Here is a 13,352-nt window from a genome sequence, read left to right on the forward strand (position 1 = left end):
TGTGTTGTACAACTGTGTTGAGTCTGTATCAGTGAATACATCACCATAGTTACATTATTATAGCATATTTAAATGTGTAACTATACAGTTATTAAAGACACAGGAGGTGGGACCAGAATAACTTTTGCTTATAATAAATCTTAAACTTTTTAAACATAGTCCTGTCTTATTCTGTGAGGGCATTTCTTGAGCATCTTAATGCATATATATATAGAAAACCTCGTATCTCCAAAACAGTAACTTTACAGGAGAAGGAAAAAACCTTCTTCAGTCAATGGAACCAGACGTCTTTCCAAGTAATTTTAGACCACTGCTTTTGGTTCGTTCTTCATGAAATTCACACACAATGTAAAGAGCAAGAGACATTTTCAAATTATGCAAAAAACTGAAAAATGACAAAAATGGAGATGCAAGGTTTTCTTCTGACCACAGCGGCATACACATATATCCCAAGGTCTTTTATGTATGCATTGCTGTGCAGTGTATTCTTTTAAATAACAAGTTCTTCTCTCTGGTGATTAATAATATCATATTTTACATTTTTACAATGTAACATATTCAGAAAGCACCTCTACACGCAATTAAATATGTGCTCCAGCAAGTGGAAGGTCACGGATTCAAACCCCAGGACTGACGGGAACCTCTGGCTATGTCCTTGGGCAAGGCACCGTTCCAGGTGGTGGTGTTCTGTGGGTGACTCTATCTTGCTCCCACACTGGACATAGTTAGCCAGCAAAGTGACAAATTTCCCTCGCAGGACCAGTAAAGTACAGATTAACATTGCTAAAACATCTCAGCCTGTTATTCTGGTACCTGCACTGTTGGGGTTTCAAATACATGTTAGGTAGTGATGCAATGTAAATGCTTCTTCATGAAGCTCAGCAACTGCCTTCTATTACGAGTGTCTTTCAAGTCTGCGAGTATCCGCTTCCCTTTTTGGTTGCAGGGAAATTACTGTCTGTGCTAATGAACCATATGTTGCTGATGCAACAGACAGCGATTGGGTTGAAAAACACGGGAAAATTTATGATGTAACTGTGAAACATTTGCCTCTTCCCATTCAAAGAGGTGTTGTCGGGTGGCTCCCTTTAGCCTCATCTCGGAGGTCAGCAGAGGTCAGAAGTCCTTATAATGAGAGCTACAAAGCTCGAGTTCTGCACAACTCACAAGTGTTAACTGCCGTGTTCAAGGCTGGCATCATCGTTAGCCTCTCTCAGGTTGAGACGTGTCTCCCCACATTGCTTGTTCCAGTGAGGTTCACTCTGAAGCCCATTAGAAACACTTCTCTCCTGCTGCAAGGTCCTTATGGGGATGGGGGTCCACTTCTGTGCGGTCGAGCACCGGAGCAGCTGACCATAGGCCTGGCGGAAGTCCCTGTTGAGGGCCGGGTAGAGGATGGGGTTCAGGGCGGAGTTGAAGTAGCCCAGCCAGAGCACCACTGAGTGCGTGAGGTGTGGTGGGTCCATCTCGCGCCTCAGGCCCATGCAGATGAAGTAGATGAAGTATGGAAGCCAGCAGATGATGAAGGCCCCCAGCACAGCTGCCAGGGTCACCGTTGCTTTGTGCTCCCGTGCTGTGGCCACCAGGGATGCAGAACGGAGAAAGGAGGGTGTAGCAGCACGGATGCGACGTGCCTGAGAGAGAAAAGAATGAACTGAGTTTGTTTATTTTGAAGTGATAGTTCATTACTGATAGTCAGCTTGTTGTTTGGTGTACCAAGTTTGATTCTTTAGTTTTGTGTTGGAGCTGTGATGCTAAGATTGGTGACAAGTAACATGAGCTTATACATCAACAAAGCTGCATCTTGTCCATGTTTATAGATAACTGTGTGTCATACCACATACGCAAGTCTATGTGAGGTTTTGTAACAATTTCACATGGTCATAAGTGGCCTAGGAACACCTGAACAGCCCCTGGGGTTACCATAGCAATGGCTTAGCAGCACCTTAGACAAGCACATGGTATAGTATAGCAATGGCCTACCAATACTTTAGCAACCACATGGGATAGTATGTTAATGACCTAGTAACACCTTAGCAACCTCTCGTGATAGCATAGCAATGGCCTAGCAACACCTTAGTAACTACCTGGGATAGCAAAGCGATGGCCTAGTAATACCTGAACAACCACCTGGGATAGCAAAGCCATGGCCTAGCAACACCTTATCAACCACATGGGATACCATAACAATGGCTTAGCAACACCTTAGCAACCACCCAAAAATTGCCCTGGCAACCCTGCCTTCCAGTAGCTTCCATTATTTTGTGGCTATAGAAGCTTCAGACACCAATGTTTTTGAACATTTTCCTGCTCAAACTCAACTCATGAGCTAGTTGCAAGGCTTATTGGGTATGTTTGAGAAGGTAACCTTGAATAAAGACCTGAATGTGAAGGATGAAGGTGCCTGTGACCTGTGTAGTTTGCAAAATTTTAAATTACACTCATACCTATCAAACTGGAGCTCACTGACCTTAATGTGTGACCCCAAGATCAAATATCGCTGGGTACCTGCGCACGTGCCACAAGGAAGATCCGATGATACAGCCCACACATGACCAGAAGAGGAAGGAAGAAGGTTCCAAAGGCGTCCAGCAGAACGTAGTTGTTGTTCCACTCATAGCGGCAGGTCCTGCCCTCCTCGCCCTCGTCCCCCATCTCCCAGTCTGCATTCTGCACGCTGAAATCCACCGTGTTCCAGCCCAGGTGGATGGACACAAAGGCCACCGTCATTGAGACGGCCCAGATGGCTCCGATTGCGGCTGCTACCCTCAGTGGGGTCACTCTTTTGGAGTAACTGAGTGGTCCTGAGATGGCCAAGTAGCGGTCTATGCTGATGGCCAGTATGGAGAAAATGGAGGTGGTGCAGAGAAGCACATCCACAGAGAGGTAGATGTTGCAAAAGGTGCCCCCTAGTGTCCAGCGTCCACTGCCCAGCTCCAGAGTGGCACTGAGGGGCAGCACTAGCAGGCCCAGAAGGAGGTCTGTTATGGCCAGCAACACCACAAAGCAGTTGCTGATTCGGCGCAGTCGTCGGCTAGTTCCCACCGCCAGAATCACCAGCACGTTTCCACCAATGGTCAGCACGATGAAGACTACTAGCACCACCCAACGGAAAGCTGTGGACATCATGGTTCCTCTCACAGCAGATTGTTAACCCTTATCAATCTTATCTCTATGTTGACTTCGGTGTAGCGTTATTGGTCAACTAAGACCAAGATCAGTTCATTCATTTGTGTTTACTTCTTTATCAGGATTCCAAACCACATCCATACATAGAAAGTATCCAGAGCACCAGGTTATGTCCAGCAGAGTGTGCCGTGATATTGGGAGTTGTCCATATGTCTGGAGGGCAATGACACCATACACATGGTTGCAATCTGCATTATGTCCTCGGTCCCATTCTGCCAGAAAACAAGATCTTTAAATTAATGAATCATTCATGAACAAATATATTATTGAATATCCTCCCAGCAACTTCTGTTGATCCAATATGTTCCAGCAATGGTCAAGCGTCATGTTTCCCATGGTTGAGTGCAAGTCATCACTGAAAATCATCCACGCAAGAAAAGAAAAACACCGTCTAGTTAAAGTGTCATCCTCACACAGGTGTGGTCACAGACATGTTCACTGTGTGATCTCTGTGGTTAAAATATCATCAGGACTTGGCATTATTATTCCAGTGTTGGCACCTAGACGTGCACCAAAAGGGGCAAAAATGTTAATGAATGCACTTTTTCTCTGATGTGTTGTGTTGTTGCTTCTGGAAGGTCACCAAAATAAATCTGATGCAAAGTAAGTTCTGTCCTGCTGGGTCCTGCACTTCAGACAGGCAGGGTTGTGTAGAGGAGGTCAGCCTAAAGTCAGTCTTACGTAATTCTTTGGGAACTAATCTACCATGGAATGGCTACTGTTCCTGCTGGGTAGAGAAGGAAGAACTCACATTTTTTTATACAATGTCGAAATAATTGCTACAATGAATAATTATTATATAATTATTGTTGTTATTATTATGAGAAAATAAGTCACTGCTTTGATATACTAGGTGAAAGTTTTGAAAAGTAAGTCATTATTACAAGATACTAAGTAAAAAAAATTCCAGAAAATGTCAGTGTTTCAAAACAAAGTCAAACATTTCAGAAAATAAGTAATTATTTTGACAAAGGAAGCAGAAGTTTGGGGAAAGTCGTTCCTCTGAGATGCTAAGTCAAAGTTATCAGAACAGAGAACAGATTTCAGTTTTTCAGGATGCTAAGACAAAATTTTGAGAAAGCGAGTGACCATTTTGAGGTACTAGTTAAGAATTATGCGAAAGCAAGCCATTATTTCAAGGCACTAAGTTAAACATTTCATAAAACGAGTCATTTGATATGCTGGGTAGGAACTTTGGGAAAGTAGATCATTATTTGAAGACATTAAGTAAAAAATGTAAGAATATGTCGTTTTTGAGGGACTAAGTCGAGATTTTGAGAAAACAAGTCATTATTTTGAGATATAAAGTAAAGGCTTTGATAAAGTAATTATTTTGAGATATTAAATATTAAATATTTTAATTTTTCAGAGCGAATAAGTCATTATTTTGAGTTAAGAGTTAAAAATTAGAGAAAATAATTCACTGTTCTAAGATCCTAGTTGAGAATTTTGAAAACGTAAGTCATTATTTCAAGACACGAAGTCAAAATTTCAGAATACGTCATTCTTTTGGGATACTAAGTCACAATTTTGAGGAAACGTTGTTATTTTTAGATACTAGATGTGAATTTTGAGCTAAGTGAATCATTATTTCAAGATACTAAATCAAACATTTTAGAAAATAAGTTAATATTTTGGGATACGAAGTGCAATTTTTAAGAAAGTCATTATTTTAAGATGCTAAGTCAAAATTCTAAGTATACATTTCAATATTTCAGGATTCAAAGTCAAATTTGAGCAAATAAATCATTATTTTGAGACACTCAGTCAAACAGTGATCACTTTGAGATACTAATTCTTCTTCTTCTTTCGGCTGCTCCCTTTAGGGGTCGCCACAGTGGATCATCTGCCTCCATCTTGCCCTATCCACTGCCTCCTCTACTTTCACACCAACCATCTCCATGTCCACCTTCACTACATCCATAAACCTTCTCTGAGGTCTACCTCTTCTCCTTCTGCCCGGCAGCTCCATCTCCAACATTCTTTGACCAATATATCCACTATTCCTTCTCAACACATGTCCAAACCATCTCAACCTGGCCTCTCTGGCTTTATCTCCAAACTGCTCCACCTTCTCTGAGGTCTACCTCTTCTCCTTCTACCCGGCAGCTCCATCTTCAACATTCTGAGATACTAATTCAAAATTTGAAGAAAATAAATTGCTATTTTGAGACACTATGCCAAAAGTTTCTCATTAGATTGAATGAATACGTTAACTTTTTTTGGTATGTGTTGTCAAAATTGCAGAGTTTTGTTCAAAACCACAAAAGACTTCACCACTGAGATGGAAACAGCCTTCAGAGCGCTTAGCTGACTGATTTGACTGCTCCCTCTCGGCTCAGTGTAGCCTGTCTGGATTGCCTCAGCCGGTCCTGGCTGATGTTCTGTCTTTATAAAAGGCGGAGTACGAGTTTTAGACATTGGACAGGGAGAACGAGCGTGGCAGTCATTAAGACAGATCTGAGGAGAGCGATGCTGAGAGCCTTTCTGAGGCAGAGACGGTAATCAGATCAGTCGAGAATGATTGGATTACACACAGACACACAGTTGTGTACGTTGGCGTGTGATGAATTCTAAATTACACCTGCTGCTGTACTCTATTAGGTTTGCTAAGGATTTGCTTTGTTTTACTATATTGAAATACAGTATATATAATTATAGTCATTGCACTTCATCCTAGGCTTGAGTGATTTGCCAATATAATCACTTCAATGCCAGTTGACCAGCTGGCCATCAGTTACAGACTGTAGTCCATCTGTTTCTCTGATACTCTGTTACCCTGTTCTTCAGTGGTCAGGACCCCCATGGACCCTCACAGAGCAGGTACTATTTGGGTGGTGGGTCACTCTCAGCACTGCAGTAACACTGACGTGGTGGTGGTGTGTTAGTGGACTAAGAAAAGTCCACCAACCAAAAATATCCAGCCAACAGCATCCTGTGGGCAGCGTCCTAGAGGATGACCAACACAAACTGTGCAGCAGCAGATGAGCTGTCGTATCTGACTTTACACCTGGATAATCTCTCACGCACCTACCAGCGCTCACGATCTCCTGATTATTAACACCGTGCACCTGTGTTTTTATCATATGACTCGTTTAGCCGAGTAATTAAGCCCGGGCTTCAGTCGTTGTGAGGTGTTGCTTCTTTTGAACATGCTGACCGTTTACTGATCTGTTTGTTTCTGCCTGTTTTGACCTTAGAGCCTTAGAGTTCACTCACTCATCCTCATACACCCCCCCCCCCCCCAGCTCACTCACTCTATTTGTATTTGCACTGCAGTTATTTTATGTCTAATTCTATGAATTCAGGTTAAACACTACTTTGAGACGTTGGTCACAGCTAAAGAATGTTGAATAAGATTCAACAGACCGGTCAAGTAAGGGGCAGGAGGTGAAGAGGACAGGAGGGTTAACACAACAACAGTCATTTGACTAGGGGTGCCCAAACTTTTGCATTTATCAGTCTTAAAGGCACAGACCACAAAAACAGCCTGTTTAACCAATGAAGAATGATGGTGTGAACGTGAAGAGTTTTGGCACATAATGCCACACAAACGTCAGAAGTGGGTGCAGGTGAAAGCAGAACGAAGCGAAACCAAACCTCCAAAGTGAATATCGTCCAACTTCATTCCCGCTGCCGACCAGCACAACTTACATTTGCACTGAATGAGGACGGACCGTGAACAGGAGTGACCAACTTGACCTGACAGGAAAGAGTCTGACCAGCTGGTAAAGTCTTCAGCCACAGCGCTTCCATATGGCGTGTAATAATGTTGGCACTCAGTGGGTGATCTTAAAATAAATAAATAAATAAATAAAGATAATAATAATACTAATAAAAAAAAAAAACAGAGCACAGCAGCAGAGAAAGTGCAGCGACAGCTCACAGCTTCAAGCACTAATTGAGAGAAAAGCCCTGAACAGTTTCATCACATTTCCAACTGCATAAAGGCGTAAAACTGCTGCCATCAGCTGCACTGTGCACACTTCAAATCTCCCATCTCCCTCTGCAGAGTCAGGACGTTTTTAGGCCTGAGCGGAGCGCCGGCCCGGAGCTAGTGACGTGATCGGAGTGACAGGATCTCCGGCTCTTCAGCTCCACTGTTTATAATGAAAGTAACAATAACGACTATAATACAAGCAAATAACACTGTTCGCTTTGAATGGAACAATTATGTAACACGTTATATGACAACCTGCACCTCGACCTAATCACAGTGTGGGCCTACCCTCGTAAAAGGCGACAAAATGGTTCTGTGTGGAACCAGAACACTCAAAGAACCCTTTGCATGATTAACGGGTTCTTTGCATTGCGAAATGGCTCTTCAGAATAATGGAGAACGTACTGTAAATATATAGCGAATATCATATATAGAACCTTTTTGACAAGGGTTCTATATAGCACTAAAACCGGTTCCTTTATTGTTATGATGTTCAGCTTGTGACAAAAGAAGAACCATTTTATGGTGCTATATAGAACGCTTGTCAGAAAGGTTCTATATAGAACCATACAAAACACATTCTCTCTGATCCCCTTTCGCAAGACAACTGACCCCCAAGTGCTCCCCGGGTGCTGTGGATAGGGCTGCCCACTGCTCTGGGCAAGTGTGCTCACTGCCCCCTGGTGTGGGTGTCACCAGTGTGTTTGTGGTGATTCACTGCACAGATGGGTTCGATTACAGAGGTGAACTTTCCCTGTTGTGGGACTAATAAGGGTCACTTAATCTAAACTCCTTCTCCAATCAAGAACCTTTTCACACTGAAAAGAAAGCTTTAATCATGCAAAGGGTCCTTTGAGTGTTCATGGTTCTATATAGAACCATTTTCTTGACTAAAGAACCCATAGAGAACCTTTTTTGGTGCTAAAACTCTTGCCAAAGAGGGTCTGTATAAAAGCATATACATGGGACAGTCCATGACTGAAGTGCCCTTGAGCAAGACGCCTAACCCCCAACTGCTCCCCGGGTGCCGTGGACAGGCCTGCCCACCGCTCCGGTTAAGTGAGCTCACTGCCCCCTAGTGTGTGTCTTCACTAGTGTGTATGTGGTGTCTCACCGCATGGATGAGTGGAAGTGAGGAACTAATAAGTGTCACTTAATCTTAATAAAACTCATTCCCCAATCAATCCAAAGAACCTTTTCACACAGCAGAGGACTCTCTGATCATGCAAAGTGTTCTTTAAGCGTGGAACCATTTTCTTTACTGAAGAACCTTTTTTTAAGTGTGTACTTTTGTCATCAGTGCACACTTCTTTCAACTGAACACGAACTCTGTTGGGAACAGGCTTGAAGACCAACAGTTTAGCACACCTCTCCACACAGACACAGAGATTTGGTGATATCATCGCCGCTGTTCTGTGGGTTTGAAGCAAAACTGACCTTGGCAAGGCTTTTAATAAAAGCTACGAGAAGTCGCTGACAAGCAGAGAAAACAGAAATTCTCAGAGAGAGAGAGAGAGAGACAGAGAGAGAGAGACAGAGAGAGACCGAGAGAGAGAGACAGAGAGAGAGAGACAGAGAGAGACCGAGAGAGAGAGAGACAGAGAGAGAGAGAGAGAGAGAGAGAGCAAGAGAGAGCGAGGAAGGGGGGATGACGGGTAAATGGATAACTCAGCGCTCTAACTTATTCAGTTGCTATGGGAACATGCTTATACAATAATGACTCGGATCATCATAGCGATTGACACCGCTTTGAAAGTTTCTTCAAATTATTATAGCGGTCTAAACGAGACGGCTGAGAACGATGGCATGAACCCAGAGTGGACAACAAACGGCAAACAATAGCACGACTGACGTTAAATCCAGCGCCACCTCGAAGAGCCTCGCGTTCTAATTCCCTTCAGCCTTTTCTAAATACAGTCAATCCAATGCAGATAAAAACATGCAAACTGAATTATTTCAGCCCTTCTCTCAGCAGTTTCTAGAAACTATGGGTGCAGGATACTCACGGACAGGATGTCCGATTTGGGAATATGTATGAAAGGAAGGCCAGACGTTCAGGTGAATGTTTACCAAACTGAAATCAAATCCCAGAGAGTCCTGTGGGTTTCAATGATTCAGTTGCTTGTTAACACAAATAGCTAATCAGCCAATCACGCGGCCACAGCTCACTGCATTTAGGCCTGTAGAGGTGGTCAAGACAACTTGCTGAAGTGCAGACGGAGCATCAGAACGGGGAAGAAAGGGGATTTAAGGGGCTTTGAACGTGGCGTGGTTGTTGGTGCCAGACGAGTATTTCAGAAACTGCTGATCTGCTGGGATTTTCACACACAACCATCTCTAGGGTTTACAGAGAACGGTCCGAAAAAGAGGAAATATCCAGTGAGCGGTCAGTTGTGTGGACGAAAATGCCTTGTTGATGTGAGAGGTCAGAGGAGAACGGGCAGACTGGTTCCAGATGATAGAAAGGCAACAGGAACTCAAATAACCAACCAGAATCTCTGAGGAACGTTTCCAACACCTTGTTGAAAGTCTGCCATGAAGAATTAAGACAGTTCTGAAGGCAAAAGGGTAAAAAAAAACCTTTTACTAGCAAGATGAGTGTGGCCAGTGAGTGTATATCAATCATATGTGTGTGTATGTGTATTATGGCATATATATATATGTAATTAGTGGTTTGTGTCTTTTAAGCAACTTGGAGGTGAGGACCCCCAAGTAGGATGGGCACTCAGATGTTTAGACATAGCCCTTCACATAAGTCTTTTTGAGGTTACTTTACAGTGCAATGTGTAAATGTGCAATCATTCAGGTAATGATTCACCTTAATGCTAATTGGTGGGCTATAAGCTTCCTTTAATCTAATGAACTAGATTTCAAATGCCAAAAAAGTGCTGGCTGACCACATTTGGGGTGAAGCAAAACATTATGTAAATCAGTCTTTTCGCCAAACAAATCCTTTACTTCACAAGCAACACTGGCAACGTCGATCCATCAACAGTTTCCAGGGACAAAACTGAAGCTTCCTGCTTTTAACTGAGCCTAACAGACAGCCTTCTAAAGTGCCACTGCAAATGATGGAGGTGCCAGCCAGCCCAACGCAGCTTTTTAGATGCTGATCAAACAAACGCAGTCGTGACGGAGCGGCAGATGGAGCTTCTGAGTATGAGTTCCCCAAACAGAGAAACAGGCACTCCTGCCCGCTCCGTCTCCTCTCCTCGACTGCCAGCGTTTGGGCAGCCGGTCAAGAAACATGAGCACATAACCAGGCAACTCGGTCCAGGTTTTTCTACAACACAAGGACGAGCAAAAATAGGATACCTGGGCCCAGCTGTCCAAAAGCATCGTATTGTTACAAACGACTTAACTTGTAGAGACAGTGTTCAGTGTGATGCTCGCTGTACCATTTAGGAATCATCAATGTGCATAGATGCTTTCATGGAAACCAGCCCTATGCGGTTTGAATATGCATGTGACTAAATATGGCTCAGACTCGCTGAGTCTGTTCTTCATACACGGTTAGAGATAAAGATTCTGCTCAGGTACATTTTTCGTTCATCAAGGTACAAACAATGTAAATGTTCCCTCAAAGGTTCTCCAGTGGTTCTAAGGTCTGATTGTGGAGCTTAAATCAGGTTCTCCAGGTGAAAAGTTGGTATTTGTTCCTTTTCATAACTGAATGTTTTAAAACAGAGCAGTAGAATAAAAGCCTGGAGGCGAGGCGAGGCGGGGTGTGTGGAGTCAGTACAGCTTAGAACAGATCATTTCAGTGGATTATGGTTCAGTTATGTTCCCTGACTAAAGGGACTGAGATGGAGCCTTGAGGGTCCCACCCCAGTGACAAGAGGGCCACTGATCCAGCGATACTTATATATAGTTAGATATATCTCGCTGCTGTGGGAACAAAACCATGTGTCTCCAAAATGGTAATTTTACAGGAGAAGGAAAAAACTTACATTACTTTCAATGTAAGTCAATGGAACCAGACTTTTTACCAAGACACTTTTGGCCATTTATTTTGGTCCGTCCTTCCTGAGATTTACACACAATATAAAGGCCCATATGCCTTTTCAAATTATGTCAAAAACTGAAATTTGACATAAATGAAGATACAAGGTTTTATTGCAACAACAGTGTATATATATAATTATTAGTTTAATTGTTTAGTTTAAGGTGCCTTACATGAAAACAGTACCATATACTTAATGTAATAAAATGTTAATTTCAATGTGCTTCCAACACAAGCTGTTCAGAAATACTGACATATTGCTTTATAACTATGATATTCAGGGCTTATGCATGTGTAATAAAGTATGCTGTGTATTATATTTAGTTTATATAATGTAGTGTTTATACACTTTTTAAAATAGTAGTTAATAATTCAATGGTTGTAAATAGAACTCTGATTGTACGAATAAGTGATTGTTTACATGATTAAAAGTTTCATTCCTATGATGGAAAACCTGTTGCATACTTTTCTTTCAAGAGCCATGGTTCTAAATAGCGTCATTGTTGTGAGTCAAAGAACCCATTTCAGTTCTATTTAGATTTTCCAAATTCCAAAATCCTAGCAACCACCTGGAAAAGCTGGTGGCAACCAAACTGTCCCCATCAGATAAACTGCACTGAAAGCTTTGATCTCTGAGAGAGAGGAGAAGATCTGAAAACATCCACAGGTGTTTCTGTCCATCCTTCCACTGGGAGAAGACCACTCAGCGCTGTGGGTCTGAAAGGACATATAGCTGTTCAAGAAGAACCTCACTGAGCAAAGGAGACGGACGCATCAAACAAAGAAGTTGAACGATGGACTGACCACCCCAGAGTCCAGACCTCAACACCGCTAAATGGGTTTGGGATCGTGAGAAGAAGAAAGACCAATCAACCAACCCACTGGACCAACTTCTGAAGACTGAACTTGATGAACTGAAAGCAAGTCTCGACTAAAGAATGAAAGCTGTAATAAACTTTAAATACAGAAAAAAATGTGATTGTTTACATTTTTTTTCTGTGTAATTTTCCAGTTTTCTGCCTTTTTCTTGATGCTGAAAAATGAACTTTTACATTTGTCCATTTGGACTGAAACAATACTTTTCTATAGTGTATAAATATAGTTCATTCTAAACTTCCATCCAGGTTTGTTTTTCAAAAAGTAAACTTCAGTCTGAGCTTCAGCCGTAAAACCAACTCTTGAAACAGTCTGAGGAAACTCACTTTGTGCAGGTGTGGCTTTTCCACACAGTCCCAGTCCTCTTCCAAAGCTCAAAGTGAGCGAGCGCTCAAACCTCCAGGGGCTCAGATCAGATCCTCTGTCTGTCTCTCTGTGTCTACGTCCATTCTTACAGCTCCCTCTGTCTTTACACTTCCAGCTGTAACTCTCTTTAACACACTTTCTCTCAAACTCCTTCGTCCTTTGCTTTCTAGCTCTGTTTTTCTTCCCCTCCCCTCCCTTTGCCTCCCTCCCACTCTCCTCTCAACCTGCACTCCACCTACTCCTCGCTCTGCTCTCCCTCGATTCCCCTCTTCCTCCCACACTCACTCATCCATTAGAGCCACTCGCAGTGCGTTTAGTGTCCAGCCAAGCCGAGGTCGCGCCACTGACATGATGAATGCAGCGAGTCAAACCGGTGATGCAACCGCATGGATTGGCAAACATGAACTGAATGAATGCAAATGAAAATGAATGCATAGACTGAACGACTGCTGAAGGGAGAGTGTTTGTTTGGCACAGCAGAACATGGAAGAAATGAGAGACTAAAAGAGTCGCCCCGCAGGACCAGCGCAGCTAAACAGGCCATCATGCAGCATAACCAATGCAATATGTCAATGCTTTACATCTCCACATCTGCGGCTGGCTGTTTTTATGTCCTCGCTGTATTGATGTTGAAAGTAACTGAATTGTTTCTCTATACTCTTGTCATCAATTTGCAACAAGCTAGAACCACAGAACTTTGCAGGATTGTAGAACCCATACCTAAATATGTTCCTTGTGTTTTTTTAATTGATTTGACTCATGGTGTTTATAGCCTAGAAGACCTTAGCAACCACTTGGGATGCAATAGCAACAGCCTAACAACCACCTGGGAAGCCATTGCAATGGCCTTGCAACACCTTAGCAACCACCCGGGATGCAGTAGCAACAGCCTAACAACCACTTGGGAAGCCATTGCAATGGCCTGACAATACTCTAGCAACCACCTTGGCTGCCATTGCAGTGGCCTAGAAACACCTT

At 42.8% G+C, this 13,352-nt stretch overlaps 1 protein-coding gene across 1 annotated transcript; it reads right to left on the bottom strand.

Moving 5' to 3' along the window:
* Positions 1-358: 358 nt before the first annotated feature.
* hrh2b (histamine receptor H2b) lies at positions 359-12,510 on the bottom strand. Its single transcript, XM_017681442.2, has 3 exons — positions 12,335-12,510; positions 2,509-3,401; positions 359-1,634 (listed from the first exon to the last, which is right to left on the bottom strand). Exons 2-3 carry the CDS (start codon positions 3,127-3,129, stop codon positions 1,173-1,175), a joined length of 1,083 nt encoding a protein of 360 aa, XP_017536931.2. The 5' UTR covers positions 3,130-3,401; positions 12,335-12,510; the 3' UTR covers positions 359-1,172.
* Between the last annotated feature and the right edge of the window lie 842 nt (positions 12,511-13,352).

Source organism: Pygocentrus nattereri, chromosome 18, assembly GCF_015220715.1.
Source record: "Pygocentrus nattereri isolate fPygNat1 chromosome 18, fPygNat1.pri, whole genome shotgun sequence".
Taxonomy (NCBI): domain Eukaryota; kingdom Metazoa; phylum Chordata; class Actinopteri; order Characiformes; family Serrasalmidae; genus Pygocentrus; species Pygocentrus nattereri.